A 24,719-nucleotide genomic window follows, 5' to 3' on the forward strand; every position below is an offset into this window, starting at 1 on the left:
TTGTAAAGCTGTAAATCCAAGGTGGAGGATAAAACCACTTTTTTATACTAAAGTAAAATTTTTCCCCAAAGGAAGGCGAGAGGGAGCAGAACAAAACAATCAAATGGAAAACACGTAAATGAATGTTGTAAAATCTAAAAGATAAAATGGTTCAAAAGAGAAGGAGAGTGCAGGTCTGATGAGACAGAAACAGAAACACTCTGAGCTTCAAATCAGCGTCATCCAGTCTTTGGAACAGAGGCTGAAGTGTGTTGATCGCAGGAGGCCTCTTGTCTTTGTAAGTGGACTCTGAGGTCTCTCAGCCCTGCTGGCTTCAGGCGCGCTGACTGCCGTCACATCACAACCTTTTGTTTTCTCTTAGTCCAGAAAAAAACATTTTTCCTGCTAAGATGTTCCTGTTCACATGCAGCCGTGCATTCAGTCTTTAATGTGATTCCACGTTTCCAGAAACCTGTTGATGGAGGTGTGAAGATGAGGGCTTCAATTTTGTGCATGCATCTCTGCAGCAGCCCTGCGAGCTGACTGTGAACAGGCCCTTTAACTGTCCGAAGAGAGGTCCTAAAACCTGAATAACACCAACACATCCCACAATGTTTTTGTTGTCACGAACTGCAGACGGAGGGCAGGAAGCATCGTAACACACCTGAAATGCTTGAGTGTTGGAAACAGACTTAATCTCATGCATAAAAGCTCTTTATATTCTGAGGCTGCAGGCTCGTACGTTATATTTTTTAGCTATTTTAGGCAAAATTTCAATATGTAACCGTGAGGCTCACTGATGTGTTTCTGGACAATGATGGAGCTCTGTCTGATAAAACACTGGTTAGTAGATCCGTTCACTGTCGCTTTGGTCTGTTCAGAAAAACATAAAATCACCAGACTGGTTGTTTTAGAAAGGAAGGCCGAGTGCGTGGCAGTTTACAGCCGCCCACAGGCGCACAGGTGTGCTTTCACCTGAAAACATGAGCAGGCTCGTGTGTCACAAAAGGCTCCGCCATCAGAGAATCGGTCGTCCTGGAGACATGATGCAACAGCAGAGCGTTTACATCATGTTGTGAAGTCAGTGTCACAAAATGGAAACGTGGGGTGAGATGTGATCTTTGCAACAACAGGAAGTCCTTTTATAGGTCGATGATGGTTCTCGCAAAGCTGCAGCAAAAAAGACTAAATTACCAAGAGAGACATCAGACTGAAACGCAGCCTGTGTGTGTGTGTGTGTGTGTGTGTGTGTGTGTGTGTGTGTGTGTGTGTGTGTGTGTGTCGGCTGTGTGGAAGCCCACGAATGCGACGCTGGCAGCAGCTGAAAAAGCAAACTGCTGCAGTGTGAAAGCGGCCTCGTTGTTTCCTTGGGAACCGAGAGGAGGCTTTCCATCGCTGGGAGAGAGCGACACTGACCAATTAAGAGGCGAGAGGGCCGGCCATGCTGCGCCTCTCACACGGCGCTGGGAAATTATCTTCGAGAGCCTTTTCAGTCACCTCAGCGAAGAATGCAATTAAAAAACAAGGAGGCAAAAGCTCGGGGAATTATTGCAGCTTCTGGCCTCACTCTGCTCGAAGTGCACACGTTTCACCACATTTCCTCGAACTTCTCTTTAATATTCTCCACCTTAACTGACAGTAGAAACATGCATTAATGCAAAGTCTTTTACTCCAATTAGAGCCATTATGGAGCATTTGGGTGAAAAGCTCTGTCAGATTGTTCAGATAAAGTCTGATTTTGGTGCATACTAATACATTTTTAGATGTTTTACGATATTAAAACATTTGGATTAACAGGTAACTATCCGTCACCTTGCACAGATGAGTTTACACTGGATTTAGCTGAAAGCTTGCTGCGTCTCATACGGACGCTAAAGGACACCTGGAGACGACCTGGGAATGAGATGATCATTGCACACTCAAACATGAAAATGTCGCACAGAACAACATGCTAAAGATGTTTGTCTTGTGCGTTGGTGCTAATGGAAAGTCCATCAGCCGTTTCATGGCCTCCGCCCAGTCGAGCATCCCTGGAAAGTGGAAAGTAAGGATGCGGAGGTTTGGGTGGTGGCTGGAAATGTTGTGTGTCTGACGGAGTTCATGAGTTTTGAGCTCCTCAGCATCATTTTCAGAAGTGACCAGTGGAAATCTTGGCCTGATGGGTGGATGCTACAAGCTTCGGTCAGGAGGTTACAAATGAAATCTAAGATGTTTTCGTTTTAAGAATGGTTAAATGGATGTTTTGTTGTGCTCAGCGAGGGCAGGGTTCATCCTCTGAGGAGCGTCAATGCACTGAGTAACTTTCACAGTAACCAGATCATGACCATCGTGAACATCGTGGCACTGGATTGAAGGTTAACTAAAAACACAAGGATTCATCATCTGAGGATCATGAATCCCAGCAGTGAATTTCACAGAATGCTTAGTTTTTGTGACACTTTGGACCAAACTGGTCCCTGGAAAGGTTTGGAATGAGGTTTAGTGCCAGTGGAAAGGTCCAGGACTCACTGAGGTCGTTACAGATCATCCTCTGGGAACCACAGATCTCCATAATCTAATGTCTTAACCAAATAAAAAGTCAGCGTTGCCTAACAGTCACTCTATATTATGAGATTCATTCTTTCCATTTCACCAGACTCGAACATGAGAAGCTTTTTCTGCGTATCGATGGAAAAAAAAAAAACCCTCGCTGTCTGCAGTTTTGACTTATTGACTGAACATTACAGATAAACCAGCTGAACTCCTGCGTGCAGGTCATGCATCACGCTGTGTTTCCTCTGCTCAGTCCAGAGGTGAAAGGAGTGCAGGTGTTTTCATTCTGCGTGTTGAGTTCATTCTCAGAGGAAACTCAGTGCTGTTAGTGCTCCATGTTACCGAGATGCGGCGTTCTGGTTCATGGTTTCATGGATTCTTGTAAACGGGCCAAGCAGACATGAGATCTTGTGTTCTGCTTAGATGAATATTATGAAATAAATGTCTGCCTCCTTTAATCACTTAATCTGTCTTCACCAGCAGTTGTTACTTTCGGATATATTTGCCTTGTGATAAACACATTTCATTTTCAGTGTTAAGTACCAGAATGAGTTCACAGATAGAAGAAAAAAACGGTAAAATTCACACATTCAATGTCATTTAAAGCTGCTGTCGCTGCGTTGGTGAACTTCAGCCATTAAAGAAACGCCCACAGGCCTGTAAACACAAAAGAAAGAAAAAGGTTCGTGGGTTCAAGACCTTTTTCTCTCAACTAATTTGGCTAAAATTAAAGCCAGGAGTGAAAACAAGCAGGTTTCAGGCTTCACACGAGGCGAAGTCACTTCAGCTGACTTAATTCTGTTTAAAGATGGAGGGAGACCAATCATGCACCTGTTTCATCATCACAAAGCCTGCAGCATTTCAATAACAGCACACTCAAAGTTCTGCCATTTGTGCCCCTTCATTGAATGTGATGGAGCTCAGGACGTCTTCAGGTAGTCCAATCAGGGCTGATCAAAGGCATCTTGACTGAGGAATAAATGCAGTGCACCAATCAATATGGCAGCCAATACTTGAATCAATAGCAGACCTAAACTGCTGTCCATTGGGTTTTGCGGTACAGGGTTTTGGTATTTGCGGCGCCCCCTGTAGGTCGGGCTCAGGTCTGCTTCAGTGGGCCCAATCATGGTCTGAGGGAATGTATCGAGATTCACAATGATTGGCCAAATCGTTAACGAGTTCTAACCATTTTCCTGCTGAAGCCCCACCCTTTACGAAGTTTCTTGGTTGATGGCGGCCATGTTTTTCCGAATGATCTTGCTCATTTGATTGTAACTGAAACTTGGATCTCATTCTGCCGCTGCTGTTGAGCCATTTTGGTGCTAATACAGTAAAAATCCAACAAGTTCGAATCATGTTGCTGTTTTTCAGACAGACATCAGTTAGTTAAAAGGACCACTAGCTGCACAGCTAACTGAGCTAACTAGCTAACAGCAGCTAGTAGCTACATCAGAGAGCACTTCTCTGGTGTTACGCTGCCCCCTGTTTGTTTGGAAGACCTTCGACAGGTAGCCAGTTCTTGGATGCCACCTCGCAGGTGTAGTGTCCATAAAGACATAAAATGAACAGCAGTGGTTCTGGGTCTGACCCTCTGAAATAAAGCACTGCGACCATTTGAACTGCACCACCTTTGGCTTAGTCAAAGTGTCTCAAACTGTCTGCCCTTCCAGTAATGTGAATAATAACATAATCACCTAAACTACACACACTTTAAAATATCAAACTCTGCAGACTGTGCAGCTCTGATGGAGGTAATCACTCTCGAGATGCTCTCCACTCAGTCTGAAGAGCGTCTGTGGCAGCTGGGACCAATGTTTGTTCTCTCTAAGAATTGTTCTAGGTTGAGATTTTTGGGTGACGCCTGAATGTGAAGACATGTTCCCAGGTTGCACTCAGAGCTCGATAAAGCTTGCTGGTTTCATGCACCCTGAGCATGAAGTGAACTGCAGAACGTCATTACCTCAGAAGAACCCCCGTCTTTGAATACCTTTAAAGGTCTGTTCCAAACATCCCTGAAGGAAACATGTTACTGTTTCACATAATCCTTCACTGAGGTGGAACATGCTCGGGACATTGCCGGTGTGTTTTTTACAGGACGAGCAGATCTTGTATCTCAGTGCAGCACACGCAGCAACATGAGCACGCCATTAGTGTGTAGACGGCAGCAGCACAGTCCGTGTGCATGTTGAGGCCTCTTTGCATCCAGCTGCTGCCACTCTGAGAGGTTTTTAAAGCGCTGAGGTCTGTGGGAGTCCTGCCAGTTTGGGAGCTCTGGGATCCGGTCTGGACCAGTTGAGGAGCAGCTGTTACCCGGTCTCCACAGAGGGTCAGAGGCATCGCTGCAGTCCTCATCCACACACAGCCTCCCAGTGTGGAGCATCTTTCCTCTCAGCTCCACACCACCCACATCTCTCTCTCTCTCTCCTGCTTTTTCCTCCCCCTCTCTGTCTCCATCACTCTCTCATCCCTCTGTCCTCATTCGCCTCTCTGCTGCTTATGGAAATGGCTGCTGTTCGGCTGCCATCGGATGTCGGGGCAGTTGAGAGGCCGAGAGAGCGAAAAAGCCCATTAGATCCAGCAGAGGTGGCACTTCTGCTGTGCAGTGTTGTGAGCACTCTCCATCCGGTGCTGCACTTGTGACTTTGCTGTAATGTGTGTGTGTGTGTGTGGGCCAAGTATGTGGACGTGCAAGTTTGCATGCTTTGCTCTGCACTGCCATCATGTGGTCAGTAGGAGTACTGCAGGCCTGCAGCATCGAGCGTTTTTCAGGTGAATAAAAGGTCAGTTTTTCTGCTTTTATGTAGGAAGAAGCACCAGTCAGAGCCCTGATGAAGGTCTGTGGACCAAAATGACGTCAGTCACAAGTGATTGACAGCGACAGGATTCGTTGGTTCTGGAGTTTCCCAGCTGATGCTTTGCAGTGATTTGTTATTTTCTGTAACATAATCTTTCATTAAAGCTTTTCTATTCGCTGATCAGGGAACCACGGACTGCGATGTCACTCACAGGTCCCTGAAGAGCCAGCGTGAAGCTCGGTGACCAAATCCAACAAGAGCGAGATTCCTCTGAACGTCTTAATCAGTCTAACGCCATGTCTGCAAGCAGTGTGTGAGCAAGCCACAGCCCTGCAGGACAAATACGTCTTCAGTTCATGAGTGACAGCACTGGCACCATCTGTGTGGGAAACAAAGCTTGAAAAGAGGAAATAGCAGCTGAAAGTGCATCAGTGAGCAAAGTGAAGCTGCAGCTTTCAGGCTCTGAACTCAGGACGACTGAAAGGCTTCTTGTCTTCACTGTTTTGCAATCATGACCAAGTAACTGGGTTCAGTCTCTAGAAATATCAGGATGACAAGAGGAAGTCCACGTGCAAAGACAGAATTTGTGTGACAGAATTGTGCTTCAATGCAGATTTTTAAATGTCTTTTGTCCACGTCCGCGTCCCATGTCTTCTCACTGATCTCCACCGCTGTCCGTGAGGAGGCTGAGGAGGTCCTTCAGCTTTAAGGAGCTGCGGTTCAGTCCTGATAACATCAGAGGATCAGAGTCCTGGAATAGTTTCCCTCTGGGAACACAAGCAGCGAGCCACCTCATGACCTGAGAGACGAGCTAATAAAAGACATCAGACTCTGCTGCTTTAATGGGAGAAGAAGAGGAGGTGGAGATCGTTGTGGGGACGGTCTGAAGGTGAAGCGCAGCACAGTTTTGTTTTTTAGTCACCAGCTTCACTCAGAAAGCTCCTGGTTTCTATGGAGACTGCACCTACACAGCCAGCAGTGGAGGCAACACAAATGTCCTCATAATGCCTCCACCTCCACCCCCCCCACCCCCCCACCCCCCGTCTTTAAATGCTGCAGCTGCGTCTTCCCACTGTTAGCCACCTTCCTCGGTGTGTATGAGCAGTGTGAGCTGGGTATTTACAGACAGAGCGTGTTTACATACAGAGCCGCTCGTCGTCTGGAGGTCGTCCTCGGAGGTCCACCAAACCAGGGTCGATCTGAAGGTCTGAGGGGGATCAGGGGCCTCCTGCTGCAGGAGAAACCCTCAAAAACACCAGGTTTTATTTTGTGTTTATTCATTTTACAGGCCAAGTCGCTCTGAATGTTTCCTCATCAGTCTCTGAAAATGAAAGATGCTCTCTGCAGCAAACTTCATCGGATCTTCTTCTTCTTCTGCCCTTTAAACGTCTGAATCGTAGAAACCGTAACAGCTTCAGTACTGAACGTTCAACGCTCTCATGTGATTGTTCTGGTTCACCATCATGAAGCTGCTGCTTATTTCTGCTCTGATTACAAACATCTCTCTTCTCTCTGATCTCCAGATGCAAATAAACGATGCGCGCGCGCACACACTCATCCATCTGTGTACCTGAGAGTTTAAACTGCACATCGTGGGGCTCCCTAACAAGCTTCCTCCCTGTTAGCATGTCAGCTAACGATGCTTTATGTTTATTAATATTTTGGATTACTCCCAGCAGACTCTTGTTATTACTGTACATGAGCCTCATCAGTGGAATCATTAACAGCTAGCAAACCTGCAGGCGATTAGCATCCAGCTAACGAGGCCAGCTTCTCCATCACAGCTCTTATGGACTTTGTCAGCGTTCATCGTGTGCATCTGCAGGTTTCATGCACAGATTCTGATCACGTGAGAAGATTTAAGGATAAAAGCTGCTTTAAAAACCTGCTGCTGACTTTCTTTGCTGCTCTAAATGTTCGAGTTCGGGACATCTGCTCGCAGCTTTAACCGAACCTCCAGGCCTCTCTGCTGCCGCTGAAGTGAGGAAACACCTTCGACACGGCGGCTTTATTTAGCTCCTCCAACACAAAGGAGGAATGCTGGGAGTCGGCAGGGTGCAAACTGGGTAATTGTTTCACTGTCGCTGGGCGTCTGTTTGTCTCAAAGCACATCAGAACAACACGGACGCCAAGAAAGAGGGGCCGGATCACTGAAGGAGGGAAAGGTCAAAGATCACTGCGGCGTCCTCTGCTGAGGACGACGTCCAGCGATGGCTCTGCTGTTAACCTCACAAACGTCTGCTGAATTCATTCAGCGTAGATCCTCGTTAGAGCCCGACTGGATCTGCAAGGCTGATTCTGCCAATTAGAGTTTTAGAAACATGAAGACATGAAGACATGTTGTCGCCTGAAGACGATCAAGCTGCTGGTGTTGTAGCTCCTACAAGTCTCAAACAATCCAGATGACTGCACATCCCTCACAAGCAGGACGGCGTATTAGAGCCACTGAAGGTAAACAAGTACAAATAAAGTCATGGAAACAGTGCAGGGCAGTTAGACCTGCAAATCTAACCACGATATCGTCACATCTGTACATCTGCTGTAGCTCCAGATACACAAACGCTTCCACCTCCTCCAAACCAGAGCGCTGCTTCAGGCCCAGTTCACGGCAGCGTCTCTTAAAAGCCCGAATGTTTCTGATGATCTGGTGATTTTGGGTTAAAATCTTGAGTATTTCCTGATTGATGAATCCAGCTGAAAAGCAGCTTTGATGAGGTCATCCATTGCAGGGATGAACCGGCCTTGAAAACTGAAAAAAACATTACATAAACACAAACATGCGACTGTTTTCTTGTACATTTGTGACTTTAATCTGAGAGAAAATGTGTTTTTTCTGGTAAATTTAACTTCTTTCAGTTTGTATCTCTGAATGTGACCCTGGTTCATTTTCCCCTACAGTGGCTCTAAAACACCATCACTTACAAACAACTTGTTTCTGTTTCGTGTCTCATTATGAAACCTTTGTGTTTGCCTGCCAGCTAAAAGCCTGATACCGACAGGATGCTAGAATCTCTTCCTGCTGCAACTCGAAGCGTCTCTCTGGCCCCTCGTGTGTTATTAAGCTGCAGCCATCTTGTTTTAAAGGACAAACTTGCTGCTTTTCTCTCCGTCTGACGGCCTAAAAACGTTCCCACACTGCCCCCCAGTGGACGAAGAGGGCAACTACAACCAGAGTCTTCATCAAAAACTGAAGCAAAAGATTCAGAAAAGGGCTTTAAATTAATTTATTTAAAAAAAAGCATTTCTCCACTGAAGCAGAACAAACATCAATTTTTTTTCTTTCACTATTGTTTTGGAACGTGTACAATCAGAAAACAGACTCGCCGGGTCGCCAGAACAGAGTAAAATAATCAAGCAAAAGGGGGGTCTGCCAACACCACAACGTCAACACAGCCGGGAGGACCAGGAGGAAGAGGAGGAGGAAGAGGAGGAAGAGGGAAACAAAAAGAAGGGAAATGAAAACACAAACATTTAATCAAGTGCAGGTCTGGTTTGGACAAAGCAGCTTTTTTCCTCTGTTCAATTTACAGTTAACGGCGTCGCTGCTGTCGGGTACATGCAAGGTCAACATCTGGAACTACACATGGAGATTTCATATGCTTATATCGGTTATCTGTGCAAGTATTAAAATATGTACGTATAACTAAGCAAATTTCATATGGATATGTCAGAACGAGGGGAAAGGAAACGAACGTTACGAAAACTAGTACAACTGTTTCACCGAACAGAAAAGGAAGTCCACGTTAAAAAAAAGGAAAAAAAAGTGAGATTTCTAACCGCCGAAATGTCCTCGACCTCATCGTCTTGTACGCTTCCTTTCCTTAAATTATTACTCATCTAGGTAAGTGAAAAGTCGTTAAAAAAAATCCTATGCTCCACATTTGAACAACAAAATACTGCATAATCTACGTACAGCTGCGATAAAGGAAGGTCAGTATTGTGAGAGGCTAGCTGCCAGAGTTTCAGGAATATTGGCTCCGAGTTGATCCCTTTCTGAACGCGCCGACCGTTTTTGACCACCCGACGTTCGCCGCGCTCGCCGCTCGCTTCGTCCCGACGGGTCCGGGGAGGGTGCTGTCTGCCGGAGTCTCCCATCTGCTCTGAGGTAGATGCGGCAGAGAGGCGGCGTCCGGCCCGAGCCGAGTCAGGGCCTCTCCCCGCTGGACCGGCTGAGGTCAAAGGTCAGCTCTGAAGGGTTAATGTTGTTAAGGCTTCCTGTGGTCTTGGTTCAGTCACTCTCCTGTTACGGTGGCTCACGGGGGACACCTCTGAGTTCATCTTTGTCCCGTGTTTGTTCTCGACCCACGTTCTAGTCTTTAAAGGGGTGGACGTCACTTTTTCCTTCTGATGCTCTAGAACAGAAAACCCAAACTGAAAATGAAAAGAACGCTCTCCGTTTGGCACCTCGGGAGTCGGTGGTGGAAGGAGGAGAAACAAAACGAACGACGGGGACGAGAGAGAACAGTGGAGGGAGGAGAAGGTGGCGGCGGTGGTGGTGGGGGGGTCGTGTGGTGTGTGGTTGTACAGACTAGTTGACGTGGCTGCCCGGGTCGTTAGCTGCCGACGAGTCCGAGTCCGCCGCGGCGGAGGAGGCGGCGGGCGCCTCGTCCTCCGATTTGACGCGCTTGGCGTCCGGCTGTCCGGCTGCGATCTGGTCCCCGTTCTGTCGTTTGGTGGGCAGGGAGGCGGAGGCGGAGGCGTGGGCCGCCAGCAGGTGGAGGGGGCTCGCCACTGCCGGAGCTGAATGGGAGGAGAAGGGGCAGGTTAGCAGAGAGGAAGCCTCGGCGTCAGAGCTGCTCACCGGGCTTCAGTGACCACAACGAAAACACTTATTACAGACCACAGAGAGACGTCTCTCAATCAATTAGTCCATCAGCTTTAATTATCTGTAAGCAAAAACGCTAAAAATCATTTCCTTCATCGTCTGTGATTTTCCATTTAATATCTGTGGATGTGAGGCTTTAAACGTCACCCTGGGCTCTGAGAAACGTGATGAACATCGATTGATGCAGGAAATAAGCAGATTAATCCACAAAATATCTGTTAGCTGCTGCGCTAATTTTAATAGCATTTATCAGATTTGTGGAGTTGATGAGGTTTTCTAATGTGATGCACAACAACGAGCGCTGATGACAGCGAACACCTTCAATCAAATGATCTGTGATCTAAAACACGAGCTGCTCCAACGGGATGACGTTTTGACGCCTTCTGTCACTAAAGACACTAAAAAGTCTTTTAATACAGTTTCAGAAAACGCTCAGAGCGGTCGCAGCTGAAGCTCCTCACCTGAGCTGGCGGGTCCCTGGATGGCAGTGGTGATGCTGTGGGTGCCGTTCTGCGTGATGGCCTTGATGGGCAGCTGGTGCTGACCCATGGGGGTCTGCTGCACGATGGTGACGGTCTGCAGGGGGGCGGCCGACTGGGTGCTCTGGATGATGCGACTGGAGCCGCCTATAGAGGTGATGGTGGGAACCGTCTCCACTTTGACTGAGAGGACGCAAAACATCGATCAGTCATGTGACGTAAATCATAAGATGGTGTTTTCACACTGGAGCAGCACGATTAAATTCATCTCCAACTCTTCTGATAATCGAGTGGTTTAAGTCATTTTTCAAGGACATAAAAGGTCAAAATTCTCCTAGACGAGAATGTTTTCCGGTTTCTCACCTTTGACCTCGGCGTGCTCTCCGTTCTCCTGCAACTCGCTCTTGTTGATGATGGCGGCCGGCTGGGCGAGGACGGCGGGGCTGAGGGACCCCGCCGGGATCTGCTGCAGGACGTGGACCGTCTGGACAGCGGGCTGGGAGGTGCTGGTGCTCACCGGGGAGGCCATGGTGTAGGTCACTGGTTTGATGGTTTGAGGTAACTGACCCTGGACTGCTATGAGTACCGGCTGGTTGTTAACAGGCGAACCTGGAACACAGACGCAGATTATTATTAGAAAACCTCAGGTAACGTCTGAGGCTGCACTCAGACATTCAGACCAATCAGATTAAGCCGTTCACGTGTAACCAACAGGACAATAAAGTGTTTGAGCAAACAACCTGAGAGCCAATAAAGCTTAACTTTTACAGTTTTCAGGGCACAAATAAAAGGCTGATTACCTGCGGTCAGGTGAGCAAAGATAACGTGAGCGTCTTAAAGAAAAGCTGATTCAGGAAAACCTGTGACGAGCACGACGGGACAGAAAACTGGGACCAGATCCAGAATCCACATGCTCAGAAACCCCAAACCGCAGCTGTAAACAGCCTCATTCACAAAGACAGACGTCCACCTCCTTCGCTCACCTGGTGTGTTTTGTGCAAAGCGCGCTTCCTGGATGACCGCCAGTTTGGGCTGGGCCACCGCGGCGGGGGCCGGGGCGGGAGCCGAGGAGGTCTCCAGCTCCAGGGGAACCGGGGAGCCCTCTCGTGATAGGCTGTCAGGGGTCTGGACGCCGCTGGAGTGAGCGGAGAGGACCCCCGAGTGATTGGGGGACGCCGGGGCGCTCCTGAGGGCGAGAGAGAGGAATCAGTAAGAGCATTCAGGTGACGGTTTAGAGCAGTCTGGATCACAGTGAGAGTCAGCGGGCTGGACCCAGACCTGGAGGACAGGGGTCCGTGCGGGGTCCTGAAGCAGGGGACGCCCCGGGGCCTTCGTTTCCTGAAGGCCTGCTCGATGAGCTTGCCCTCCGAGGACGGGTCTATCCTCCAGAAGGACCCTTTTCCCGGCTCCTCCTGCGACCGCGCCACTTTGATGAAGTAACGGTTCAGCGACAGGTTGTGACGGATCGAGTTCTGCAAACAGAAAAGGTTCACCGCTGAGGATCTGTGCGACCGCTTCGGGGCTGCTGCACGAGGATTCGGCGAGGACTCACCTGCCAGCCCTTGTCTGCGGTCCTGTAGTACGGGTAGTTCTTTGTGATGTGATTGTAGATTCCGTTTAGTGTGAGCTGCTTGTCCGTGGCCAGAGTGATAGCCTGGACGATCAGCTGTGCATAGGAGTACGGAGGTTTGGAGTCGTCCTGTGGAGCCCAGGACAAACGCACATTAGTGAAGGAGTCCAGAGAGGGCAGAAAACAAACCGCGCTCACGTCAAGCTTCAGCTGGCGACTCTGAAATTCAGCACTAACGCTGTATGAACGCCTTCATTGTTGATTAATGTGATTGTTTTCTCAATTAAACATCTGGTTTAAACGTAAAAAAGAAAAAAATCCAAGTTTCCCAGAGCTCAAGCTGAAGTCTTCAAATGACTTTTGTCCCACAAAACCCCCAAAATATTAAGACCATAATGACCAAATTCTTCACATTCTTCAGGAAAAATGACTGAAGTCACTCAATGATTATCAGAATAGCTGCCAGTGTGTTTTATCAACTGTTTCAAAATCCCCAAACAGAGACGCACATCGACCCATCGCGGCGTCTTTGAAGGTTTTTAAAACGTATCTGAGAGCCTTGAAGAAAACCTTGAAGTTTTACTGAAGACTGACAGAAGCTTGTGGAGCTGACTGCAGCAGATATCAGTGAGGGGGAGTCTGTTTTCACCACGATGGATCCTGAACAAAAACCTGAGCTGTCAGATGGTGAAATCACGTTTGGAGCCGAAACCATGAGTCAGTTCATCAACAGGAAGTCAGTCGGCAAATATTCTCATCATCTGTTGGCTCTTAAATGTTTTTCCTGGTCTTAAACTGCAGTAAAGCTGGTCGTAAGACGCCACCTTTGAGCTCTGGGAAATGTTTGCTTTTCATTTTTTCCCCTTACATTTTATAGCAAATATCCAACAACCCTTTGTTTTACATACAGAAACATGTTCTTCTTGGTGATAAGTGAAAGTAGAATATGCAGGAATTTCTTCCTCTGACCGGACTGTCGTCGCGCTCTCACCTTGGGACTGTCCCCTCCGGAGGCGTCTTTGTCGTTCTCGGGCTGGGAGTTGTCGTTCAGGAGCTGCAGCTCTGCAGAGCTGACCATGCGACCTCCCATCCTGTAGCCCGACGAGCCTGCGCCTCGCGGGCTGGAGGGGCACGAGTTAGCAGCACTGCAGGGAAAACACAGCGGGCGTCAGGAAAGTCAGAGGAACAATCAAACAGCTGCAGGTTTGGATTCGCTGCTTAAAGCTAAGACACGACGAGCCCGTCGCTCGGCTCATCTGCAGCCTGCGCTGCAGCGGCACGCTTTGGGAAACACTGCCGTCAATCAGAACGAGGCCTAAAGCATTCAGAGCTTAATTATCCAGCTAACAGACTGAACAACCAGAGGATGGAGAGACTTAATGCAAAGGACAGTTTCCATCTTTAACTCTGGGCCTTCAGAGACACCAAACAAGCAGCAGCAGCTCAGGGTGCAGAAACACGTTCTGCACCTGCTGCCATCAGCGAACCACAACCTTCGCTGTGACCGAGGAGGCCCGGCTGCTCCTCAGCCATCTGGAGATCAGGGGTTGAGAGGATCTGAGCGTCTGAGATGGAGCTGCCTCCCTCTCTGAGCCCGGGGTCGCTGCTTTAAGCCTAAGCTGATCACCGCACAGGTCACGTCAAGGTCAGCGGACACCTCAAGGTCAACCAGGGGCGTGTGGGGCTTCCTCACACCGAGCACTGATCCAGGATCAGTTCACAGCACAGACGTCTTCTTCCTTCCTCTTCTAACACGACTTCTGACATTTGGTTTCTGAACAACTTTCTAATATATTTGTTAAATTCGTCAGATCAAACTTTATTTCCATCTGTGTGTTTGTAATCCAAACCTTTATCAAGACGGAGACAGATTGTCAATATTTTGGCATTAAATACTAGAAAAACCCCCAAAATTAGAAAACCATTGCTCTTTTAAATGATATTTGTTTCCTTTTCTACTGAACTCAAAGTTCACGCTGACGAGCTCCAACCTGATCACATTTACACAGAACGTAAGCGGATGCTAAATGCTAATAAAGCTTCGCTAACTGATCAACAATCGTCTGTGAGGAGACTTTCTACTAATTCGTTGAGTGAAATGATGACATGTTGAGTCGTGTGGAGAAAAGTCACTTCCAAACTGCTGATTTCGTGCTCGTGTGCAGGACTGAGTACCTAATGGTGCCAGTCGGCGACGGCAGGGGGCTCATTAGGTGAGCGATGTTGTCTGGAATGTTGATGGTCAGCGGGGAGATCTGGGGCTGGACTGGTTTCACTGGGGACTCCGGAGCTTCACGCCTCACTTTCTTCCCGCTGGACAGGGCTGTGAACGTGATCTTGATGTTTGTGCTGGGGAACCTGAAAGTGCACCTGCAGAATAGAAGACAAGATTTAAGAAGCAAATCAAAGCGGCGACTTCCTCCCGACAACACGTCGACCTCCGCCGCAGTGGAACCGTTCTCTGACTTTAATTAGCTGAGAGAGACGACGTGCAAGTTAATTAAATTTGAATACTGGTGCAGTGGCTGATGAAGCTCGCTCCTTCCTCCCAGCACCACCTGAAAACCTTTGTTGGAAGCAGCAAACGCCACAGGATTCATCAGACATCTCGGCTTCACCTCGGCGCAGACGCCCGAAGCAGAGCGAGCTGCTCGGCGGACGGCAGGCCTCAACTAGGCGGCGTGGAAAATATCAAGACACACTTACAGCGTCTCAACAATTAGAAAATGTGTCTCAGAAGGCGGCAAGACCTGCTTTTCTGGGATTCTTGGTGTTTAATAATGTGTCATCTGTTCAAACGGGTCAACAGAAATTGAACTGATATTAATAATTCTTGTGGTTTATCATATAGAAAATGTTAATATTCATTATTTCCAACCTCTCAGATGAGAAAGTTTGCTGCTTTTCTATCTGGAAATTTAACATTTTTGGGTTTTGGACTGTTGGTCAGACATTAGATGGTTAAATCACACTGGAAACAATCAACATTTAAAGACTGATCAGCCACCTTCTGATCTTCTGTTTTCCCAAACATCCTTTGAACCTTTCCTACGTACAGCATGATGAAACATAGGCGGGTATGTAAGCTGCACAAACAAACATGGAGGACAGTGAACGCCACACAAACCAGGAGGAGGACTCGTATGAGATGTCGCAGGCTTATTTTGATACCCTGCAGAAACCAGGTGAAAGGACTTGTTCCATTTTCCCTTAAATGCAACACGCCTTGTTGCTGCAATGCCTTGTGGTCCATTGAGGCTCCCCTCAACAGAATCTGGGTCCTCTGTGACAGACCTGAGAAAACGAGCTGATGACCACGACACCAAAGCATCTGAGGCGTGACGTGTGGAAGCGTTTTGGATTCGACGCCACAGATGGAAAACCTGTGGATACGGTGAGGCCGCATTCAAAATGCAAACAAAGCTTTCCAGAGTTTTGATGCCAGTTAGAGATTGTTTGTGATTGGTCTCTTCACCTGTTTGCAGGTAAATCAGATCAATTCATCTGCCCTCCCGAGGTCTGAGGAGTGTGAGCTGATCCTCCTTCCTGAAACCATCTTGGAAACAGAAGCTTTTCCATCTCATGTCCACATTAAAGTGCGTCGTCCACTGAAGAACAGAACCAACACTGACGTCAGAACGTCATCCCCGTGATGCTCTCCAGGTGCATTTCGTTACCATGCGACCACTAACTTTGTGCAAGCCGTCATTTCCAACCTGACAGCTTGTTAATGGGCCCCACTTTGAGGCAGTGGATGAGGCTACAGCCAAAGTACTGAAATGGAACAATTCAACTATAACGCCTGCGTTTCATGTCATGTTCCTGGGCCACTTCAAAGTCTTCTGATGGCCACCACTGGCCCACGGGCCACACTTTGAGAACCCCTCACCTTAACGATACCACAACGCATCATGACGCTCACAGTTTACCTGCACACATGTCTAACTGGAAAATGCCCTGCTCACCGCTCGTCCTGGTCAAACCTGAGAAGGTTTACGTGATGTGTTCAAGGCATAAAATCAAACCTCTGAAATATCAGTACTACGTGTGTTCACCTAAAACACATCTATTAACACAGCGCAGGAGGATTGACGGTCGTTAAAATGTGATTCTTTTTCTTAGAAAGGTGAAAAACGAAGGTGTCGTGAACACCTGAACAGTCTGACATCATCACTGATTCTGCCTTTGATTCGTGGAAGAATTAAAAAACTACAACAACCAACAAGATGGACTCAGGAATGCAAGAGCGCTGCCAACAGAAACTGAGCCTCTTTTTTAAGGTGGATTCCTGGAGATTAAAATATTTTGGGTTTGATAAAAAGCAGGCTCATTGGTGGAGAGGAGATGAAGGGAAACTGAGGGAGAATCAACATTCACGGACACGAGCGAGCAGAAGGAGGCGTTCTGGCGCGCTGTTCGGCCCGGGCTGCCGGCGCCCTGGAGACCGAGCGGGACACACGGCTTTTCGTTTAGTGAAAGAGCGCCAGGCCCTCGCAGAGCTGGCATCTGCTGAGGGAACCGTTTCCCCGACACCTACATCTCAAATTAGCTTTGCCACTCACAGGAGGGGACCGAAACGCTTCCTGGAGCCAGGCTGGAGGGGGGGGGGGGCACTTTCATTATGCATGTGCCCTCCGAGCAGCCTTTCAGGAAGGGTAGAGGCTCCTCTGCGGGTCTCACAAAAGGTGTGGAAGCTCCTTAAATAACATCAGAGGCGTCCTCGATGTCTGCCGGCTGCGTGTAACTGACAGAGTGGGGACGCTGGAATCTAAATATAATAATAATAAAATATCAAAAACAACCCCGCTCCTTTATTTATATTCCTCCCTGTACGTACAGCACGCAGCCAATGAGCAGCGACGACACAAACACGCTCGGCCGCCAAACGTTAGCTTTGATAGGGAAAACATCAAATAATGAGCAGCGTTTAAAGCGTCACACGGGCAGCGGGGGACGGTCCAGACTGTGCACTGGGGGAGTAAATATTAGTATTTTAGAGGACTTTTAACAAAGATGCCCCCCCTCCCCCCAACAACAACAAAAAAAACACTTCCAAACCTGGAAGTAGAAGTTCAAGCATTTCCTGATCAATGTAGTCAGTAAATGACGACATCAGCGAAATCCACGTTCATTCATTCATTACAGGACTTTGTTGGACGCTGTCTGCTCTGTTCCTTTAAAAGTTAAAAGTTGGTCTTTTTTACATTAAGGTGGTCTTTTCCTGTGTATGAACACCAGCTGCCTGATGGCTTAAAATGAGTCAAGGTTCCTGATACTTGACTGACTTGACTGGAAATTGGATGCAAACTTTTCATGCTCGTATTTTGGTCCGTGCTGCATGTTGTTTTCATATGATGTGTTCGAGGTCCAGAGGATCAAAGTTACCTTTGCAGCAGCTTTTAGTGGTGGTGAATCCTAACTCATCCACATCAACGCAGCTGGGCTGAAACTGATAGTTTTCAGGTGATTTACTGGTCGCTGTTTGAATCAGTCGCTGCAGGTTAAGACTATCAAGCCAAAGATACAACACCTCATATTTTGGCCTTTAAATCTTCATCTAGTTATCGCCCAGATGCAAAACAATCAGATAAAGGCTTCACAGTTCGGATGAAGAGTTATTTGATCACAAACAAACAGGCCTTCTATCAACTGATGGCTCAATTAGCTCGACGCTTCAGCATCACTTTTAAATCACAGACATCTTTAATTGTCTGAATGAGGCTTGGCGGTATGGAAAGCTGCGTCTATGTTGTCGAGACCCCCCCCCCCCCCCCCCCCCCACAGCATGCATTCATTGAAGCCTCTTTATCAACCCCATTCCCCCTGTACGAACAATGAGGCCTGAACTCCAAAAACACAAACACGCACAGTTGCTACGCTGCTAAGCTGCGAAGACGGCAACAGAGCCGGTCCGACTGAAAACTTTCCCCACCACCACCCCGCAAAAGAAGAATGTAAACAAAAGAAAACAGCAAGACAGGAAGAGACACCAACGAGGGAGGATTTACGGGTGTGGGAGAGGACACGGAGGGCAGGGGGGAGAGGGGAAGGGTTTCTTTCTGCTCAGTCTGTTTACATCACCAAAGAGGAATCCCTGGAATACAAGCCAGCCGTCCCTCGAGCCTCAGCTCTGCCAGATCCCTCGTGCTGTCAATCTTTAGCTGCTTCCATCTTATCGTGGACGGCGAGGGGCGTTTAAGTGTCCTCTCTGGCTCCGGGATTACAGTAAAGCATGTGAGCCCACGCTAGGTAGAGTCTTATGGAAGTGCGTGTAGTAAAGAGCGCCGCTGATTAAAAGCTCTTCATTGGCAGTCGGCCTGATCAATACGAGAACCCGAAACCAGGACCGCTTCTTCCTTCTACCCGCGCTGCTGTAATGAAATGCACCGGCGTGTGTGTGTGTGTGTGTGTGAGAGCGCTTCAAGGTTCACTCTCAACAGCACAAAAACGCTCAGCTGCTGAAAATATTTGTGTGCAAAAAACTCTAGTGCTGCAGAAATTGCATCAAGTCAAAACAAGCTTTTTCTTTGTGTGGTTAAAAAAAAAGTGGTTTCTCATTGAGGGATTGCACAATAGCTGAGAGCAGTGTGGGAAGTCTGGCCAGGGCTGGTAGCTTCGTCTACATTACACGTCAGTTTAGTGAATAAACCACCTCTTTGGAGAGCTACAACCCCAAATAAAGCTGTCCGCTAAAGATGTAAACAGGTTGATTTGGTCAATTCTTGGCCCGGGGTCCCACTTCGGTTTGTAGTTTATATTCTGTGAGTGGAACCAACAATTATTTTCACGGTCCAAACAAACCAAAATGAAAGGGAAACCAATGTGCAATAATGTTAAAAAGTAGCAAATACTTGACATTTTGTGTGATAAATGACTTAAATGATGAGCTATCAGCAAAAACTTTTTTTCCCATCAGTTAAGTGATTAATTGAAGTTATTTGAGCCACACGTTGCTGTTTTTTCTGACCCAAACCCAAAACATTTGGTGCCTCGGTTGTCAAAATGGCAGTGCCACACACCTGGTCCAACCCAGCTCATTTCTTCTTTATTACTTATTTTTATCTGTAACTTTATCTGCGCTGGCCAGTCAAACATGGCCTCCATCCAAAACAAACAGCTCGTATACTGAAATACAGATGTCACCTCTTTCAACCCATTAACAGTGAAGACCAGATCAGGGCTGCAGATTCCTCTGTGAGATAAATGTTTGTTTAGAAAGCAGCACATTTCACAACAACACATCATCAACAATCCTAGAAGCGTAACAAAGGGACTCTGCAGGCTGCAACCTGCACAACACGACCCAGGAGCTTCTGTAGGAGCTAAAACTGCCTTTAAAAATCAACTGCAGAGTTGAAATTCTTGTTAAATGGTTAATGTTTGCAGATTATTTGTGGAATACACTGGCCAGCATGACTCTGGCTGACTTGAGTAGAGGCCAAAGGTCCCGCAGGCTGCGCTGCCGGGAGCCGGCAGGGCGGGGACGGGCTGGTTTGTTTACGTTTAGGGGTCGAGAGGAGCCCCATTCACAACTACACAGCTACAGCTAGCTGCTAACTGCTAGCTAACGTGTCGCGTGCCCGCAATGTTGAATGTTTACAGCGCTGAGAGACATACATTTGGGACATGAGAGTGTCCACGTGGTAGAAAAATTACCACCAGTCAACAACAACAATAGCGGTCCCCATAGCTGTGAGCTAAAGTTATTTTGGCTAAGTAGCTCCACTGTGGTATGCGGCTAACGCTAAGTTAACCTCAGTAGGGAATGTGGAGTAACGCAGGCGGCTAATTAACACTGTTGCTAACAAAAATGTCAACAAAGAAAATGGCTTTGGGGACAGGATGCGGAGTTCTTGCTAACATGCTAAAACACGTGGTCACTCGACCCTGCTAGCCTCTATAAAGCCAATGTTGTTAACTTTAGCTGGCTGGCTACTAGCGCTAGCATCCACATGTTCACCGAGAGGGGAAACTTACATTCGCGGTAGCTGCAGAGGAGGGGCGCCCCGTCTCAGGAACACTCCGTCTACAAACACCCCGTTTTTACCGAGACACCTCAGGTAGAAATCACCGCTGCCGGTGCCGTCGTCGCTGGCGGTGAATATCTCTAGATGCCTCCGCGAGATGAAGCTGGAGTGGCCCATGCTGACGTCCACGGAGCCCTGAGACGAGTTCCGGCCGATGGTCACCGAGCGCTTTTTCATCATGTATTCGAATTCACGGCCCTCGAGCCGGGCAACCGGCCCAGACGATCCGCTCACCACGGCCATGTTCTGGTTAGTCTCTAAACGTCAAATGCTGGGACAAATAAAACACCGGTGTACAGACGCCCGACTGCGGCCTTTCAGAGGCGTGATACTGGAGCAAATCTACAAGAGGGGCATCAAATTCAAAACAGGAATTTAGAGGGGAACATGCGAGGCCAGGGACAGCGGCTCCGACCCACCGCCGAGAGAAAGGGTAGCGGAGTGATCCAACCAAACGGAGCAGGAGGCGGATATGACTTTACCGACAGCGCGCTCCGCCAATGACAGCCCAGGGAGCCGGTGCAGCTCCGCGACTGCGACCAATCCCGCGTGAGATTTAATCCGAGGACACAATCAAGGTCGGTTGGTGGGTAGCAGTACGCGCATATGCTGCGTGGTGAAAAGGAAGAAGCGGTGTGTACGTTTTGAACCGGGCAGGAAAGGAGTGGACCAAGCAGTTCACACGTGCAGTCACTTACAATAATCACTACAGCGACCGATGATCGATAATCTGTGACCGTGCATCGATATCACCGACTAATCCTGCATTAACACCAAGAAACAAGCACGCGTGTGTGTCCATTTTGCGGGATCCAGCTCCCTTCAGTCTCCACGTCGCAGCAGCGCAGACACAGTGCATGGTGGTCTTCCTCCTCCACTACAGAATCCACGCCCGGTTTTGCACGTCGCCCCCTTTGCAGCATCGTGTCACTGTGTAATGATGAGGTTAGCTTTCTTTTAAATGATCATCGTTACAGGCTGTAATCAGTGCAAACAAATCTCGTTGCCTCCACAGACAGACAGACAGACAGACAGACAGACCCACTCCATGTCACCGTGCTGGAGCTGCAGGTTTGCGGTCCGTGCTGGCCTCTCTGCAGGGTGCGTGACCCTGCCATCTGTAGGCCACTTGTTTGTAAACACTGAGGGACTGGCCGTGCGGAAGTGGGGTGCGTGTGTGTGTGTGTGTGTGTCCGCGAGCGTAGGTGCGCGGTGTAACCAACCAAGGCCTCCATCAGATGATAACACCTCTGACAAGGTGGAGTGATGATCTGGCGTTTTACCATTGAACGCAGCATACAGGTAAAACGAAGGTGAGTCAACAGCAGAATAATCACAGGGGAAGTCAGTTTAGGTTTGAGAGGATGTGTAAATATTCACACACACACACACACACACACACACACACAGAGGAAATAATAACCAATAATGAGAAAATATGAATCCTTGAGGCTTTAAAATCTGTGTACAGTTGAAAGAATCAGTCAATTCGTCAATGGTTGAAAATGAAGAGGCAGCGGTTTGTTATAAGCAATTAATCATTTAATCTATTTATCAGGAAAAAAATGTATAAAAAAATTAATTGGCTTTTGGAGTTTTGGTCAGATGAAACGAGTCATTTGAGGGCTCTATGAATTTCAGCAATTCTTTGATAAATGAAGAAAATAATTGGCAGAATAATGAACATTTAAAATGCCTCTTAGTCGTAGCTGAATATTGAGTTGAAATCCACATTTTTTTCTCACTCATTTCCATATCTCACCAGAAACATGAAAGAATAAACTGATGAAGATCGACATGAAATATAAAGTATGTAAAGTCACTTAATTTGGGCAGAAATGTGATTAATACGTAATGATCAGCTCATGCAGGCCGGCAATAAACAGCCCTGAAGTGCTCGTCGTGTCTTTCCCTGTTCTGGATTTGATTCATGTTCCTGCAGGCTCACTGAAATGTCTTAATATGTAATAATAAGTATTAATATTCTGTCAAACCAAGAGATTCTGGTGTACTGGAAATGTGTCTGACTCACCTCTAAATCAGATCAATAACAGCTCATTTGTTGTCAAAACTGAAAGCTATGATTCCTTAAAAACATTGATTAAAGTTTGAGGTACTTGTACATGAGTCTTTTGTTTTCAGGCCACTTTCTGCTTCTCATCCACATTCGTCAGACAGCTTTCATTCATTTATCAATTAAGACGTTTGCACACAAAACATGTGAACAACAGTTTATAGAAGTACAGCTGAAGCAATCAGTCGATTGATAGGACAAAACAAGCATGAAGGCGTCGCTTTGGGCTCATTGTGACCACATTTCTCACTATTTTCACAATGTTTCCAAACCAATCGATCGATTGATCGATGGAGAAAATGATCAGCAGATTGATCCAGAATGAAAAGAATCATTAGTTTGAGTTAAAATGAGCTCCACCTCAACCAACTCCAACAGGAACATCCTGCTGAGACATGAATGAGGAGACACACTGATCTAAAGACCAGAGACAAGAGGACAACAGACACAGGGGACACTTTACTGCACTGCAGTATTTTTACTTTAACATTTGAAGTGCATTTTCATGATTATACTTACATACTTTCACTGAAATAACATTTTCACTGCAGGACTTTTACTTGTAACGGAGTATTTTTACAGTGTGGTATTAGTACTGTAAGTGAGGGTCTGAGTACTTCATCCACTGTGTACTTTTTGAAGAGACAGGTCACCTCATTCACTACAATTACAGCAAAAAAGCAAATTCCATCTAAAGTTCATCATTAACATAAATCAGGAACATTTAGTTTGATTGATTTTTCCATCTGGACGCAGAGAATCTCTCACATTAACCTCCAACTTCAACCCGACCAACCACTGGAGGGAGACATGCACATCACAATCCTGCGCAGATGACATCATGGACTCACCAGCCATTTTAAGCTTTTAGGCTGAAGTAGTGTTCACACACACACACACACACACACACACACACACACACACACACACACACACACACACACACACACACACACACACAGGATCAGCACTTCATCGCCTGCACACATCTGCTCATTCATAACTGCATCTGCACAGCACTGAACACACTCGTCTACTTTAGGCTGACTCCTTAATGAAACTGCTTTCTTGATGTCACTGATCTCAGGTAATAACTCGTCAAGGTGATTTAATGAAGCCAATTAGACACATGAAAAACCTTTAAAAGGACATATCTGACAGGTCCAAGTGTGTTTGTCCACTGGTGACAGACAGTCCCGTCTTCACTCCAGTCCAGGAAGAGCAGTGACCGCCGTGGCACCGCTAATGGATTCAACCATCAGTCAAAGCTCTTTCAAACCACCGAGCTTCATATCTGCTCAGCATTACCTACAAAAGAGGACACGGCATCACGCTGCGTTGTTTGATTTGAGCCGCAGCCGACCAGGATGCGCACTGGAGCTCAACTGCTCTCCTCTCATAATCCTCTCACGGGAAAAGCTATTATGCATTGATGAGTACAGTTGTGATTAAGATTATAATGACATATACCATCAAGAGAACTTGTGGGGATTTCGGCACAGCGGAGAAAGGCGGCGTCCCGCGGGGGAGGAGGGGCTGAGCAGCGGGGTTTCCATCTCTGAGCAGAGAGAGAGACACATTATGCCTCTCCTCCATTTCCTCTCTCAGGGGCAGGAACCAAATGGACACATTAATAACGCTCTCCATGTCTGAGGTAGCTAATGGTGCCTTGAGTGCTGATTAACGCTGCGAGGAATTGGGCTCGGAGGAGGAGTGTTGGTTTCATCCTCCGAGCTGGCTGTTGGAGCTTCATCGTTTCATGAGGCAACATGTTTTCAGTCTCTCTGCATACCTCAGCCGCTCTGCCTGCGCTACAGTCACCTTTATTCTGTCTGCTGGGTGGATCTTACTGAAATAACCCCGAGCTAAAACCGACAGCGCCTGTTTGGCTCGTTTGCAGAGAGCAGCAGCGTCACAGAGAACATGACAACAGGCCGTTTTAGAGCACGTTTAGTGACTGTTTTCAAAAGCTTTTCCATCTGACACCAATATAAATATGAGCTCACAGTGAACGTGGCTGATAATGTGAGATAAATAAAGCAGACAGAGTCATCATAGTGCAGATTTCAAAGCTTCCATAGTGCTGAGAAACACATTTTCCACTCCAGCAAAGTCCAGGAATCAGTGCTGTCCATGTACAACACGACGAGTTGATTCAGCCTGAAGTCAAAGGGTGGAATAGAGTTTTTTTATCTCCTGGGATTAGTCAAATGTGTTTCTGCTTGTGCCTGGATTTGGATTTATCACATATCCTCCACTCAGGCAAAACCTCTGGGGCTTCAGACAGCCACAGGTCTCACAAATTCATGATTTCTGATGAAGCTGCTGCTTCAGTCTGACCTGTCAGCTCCCTCCTCCAGCGGCTCGGCCTGCTTTCATTCAGTCCGGCTCGGCTCGGGCGGAAGTCACAGGATGTCCTGTTTGTTCAGGTTGAGCTC

The 24,719-nt window shown here is 47.4% G+C and overlaps 1 protein-coding gene across 1 annotated transcript; it reads right to left on the reverse strand.

Moving 5' to 3' along the window:
• Positions 1 to 8,512: 8,512 nt before the first annotated feature.
• Positions 8,513 to 20,655, reverse strand: foxk2b (forkhead box K2b). The gene is made up of 9 exons (XM_076752711.1): positions 20,158 to 20,655; positions 14,356 to 14,550; positions 13,172 to 13,325; positions 12,163 to 12,309; positions 11,889 to 12,082; positions 11,594 to 11,796; positions 10,974 to 11,219; positions 10,593 to 10,793; positions 8,513 to 10,046 (listed from the first exon to the last, which is right to left on the reverse strand). The coding sequence occupies exons 1-9, from the start codon at positions 20,448 to 20,450 to the stop codon at positions 9,835 to 9,837; spliced, it is 1,845 nt and encodes a 614-aa protein (XP_076608826.1). The 5' UTR covers positions 20,451 to 20,655; the 3' UTR covers positions 8,513 to 9,834.
• Positions 20,656 to 24,719: the final 4,064 nt, after the last annotated feature.

This window comes from Chaetodon auriga, chromosome 16 (genome assembly GCF_051107435.1).
Source record: "Chaetodon auriga isolate fChaAug3 chromosome 16, fChaAug3.hap1, whole genome shotgun sequence".
Lineage (NCBI taxonomy): Eukaryota > Metazoa > Chordata > Actinopteri > Chaetodontiformes > Chaetodontidae > Chaetodon > Chaetodon auriga.

Excerpts from the sequence above, each read along its gene's own strand:
- foxk2b (XM_076752711.1), bottom strand. The coding sequence starts at position 20,450 with ATGGCCGTGGTGAGCGGATCGTCTGGGCCGGTTGCCCGGCTCGAGGGC. Across the intron at positions 11,797-11,888 it reads CACGGACCCCTGTCCTCCAG|GAGCGCCCCGGCGTCCCCCA; the intron begins GTCTGGGTCCAG and ends TCTCGCCCTCAG. Across the intron at positions 10,794-10,973 it reads AGAGCACGCCGAGGTCAAAG|TCAAAGTGGAGACGGTTCCC; the intron begins GTGAGAAACCGG and ends GCGTCCTCTCAG.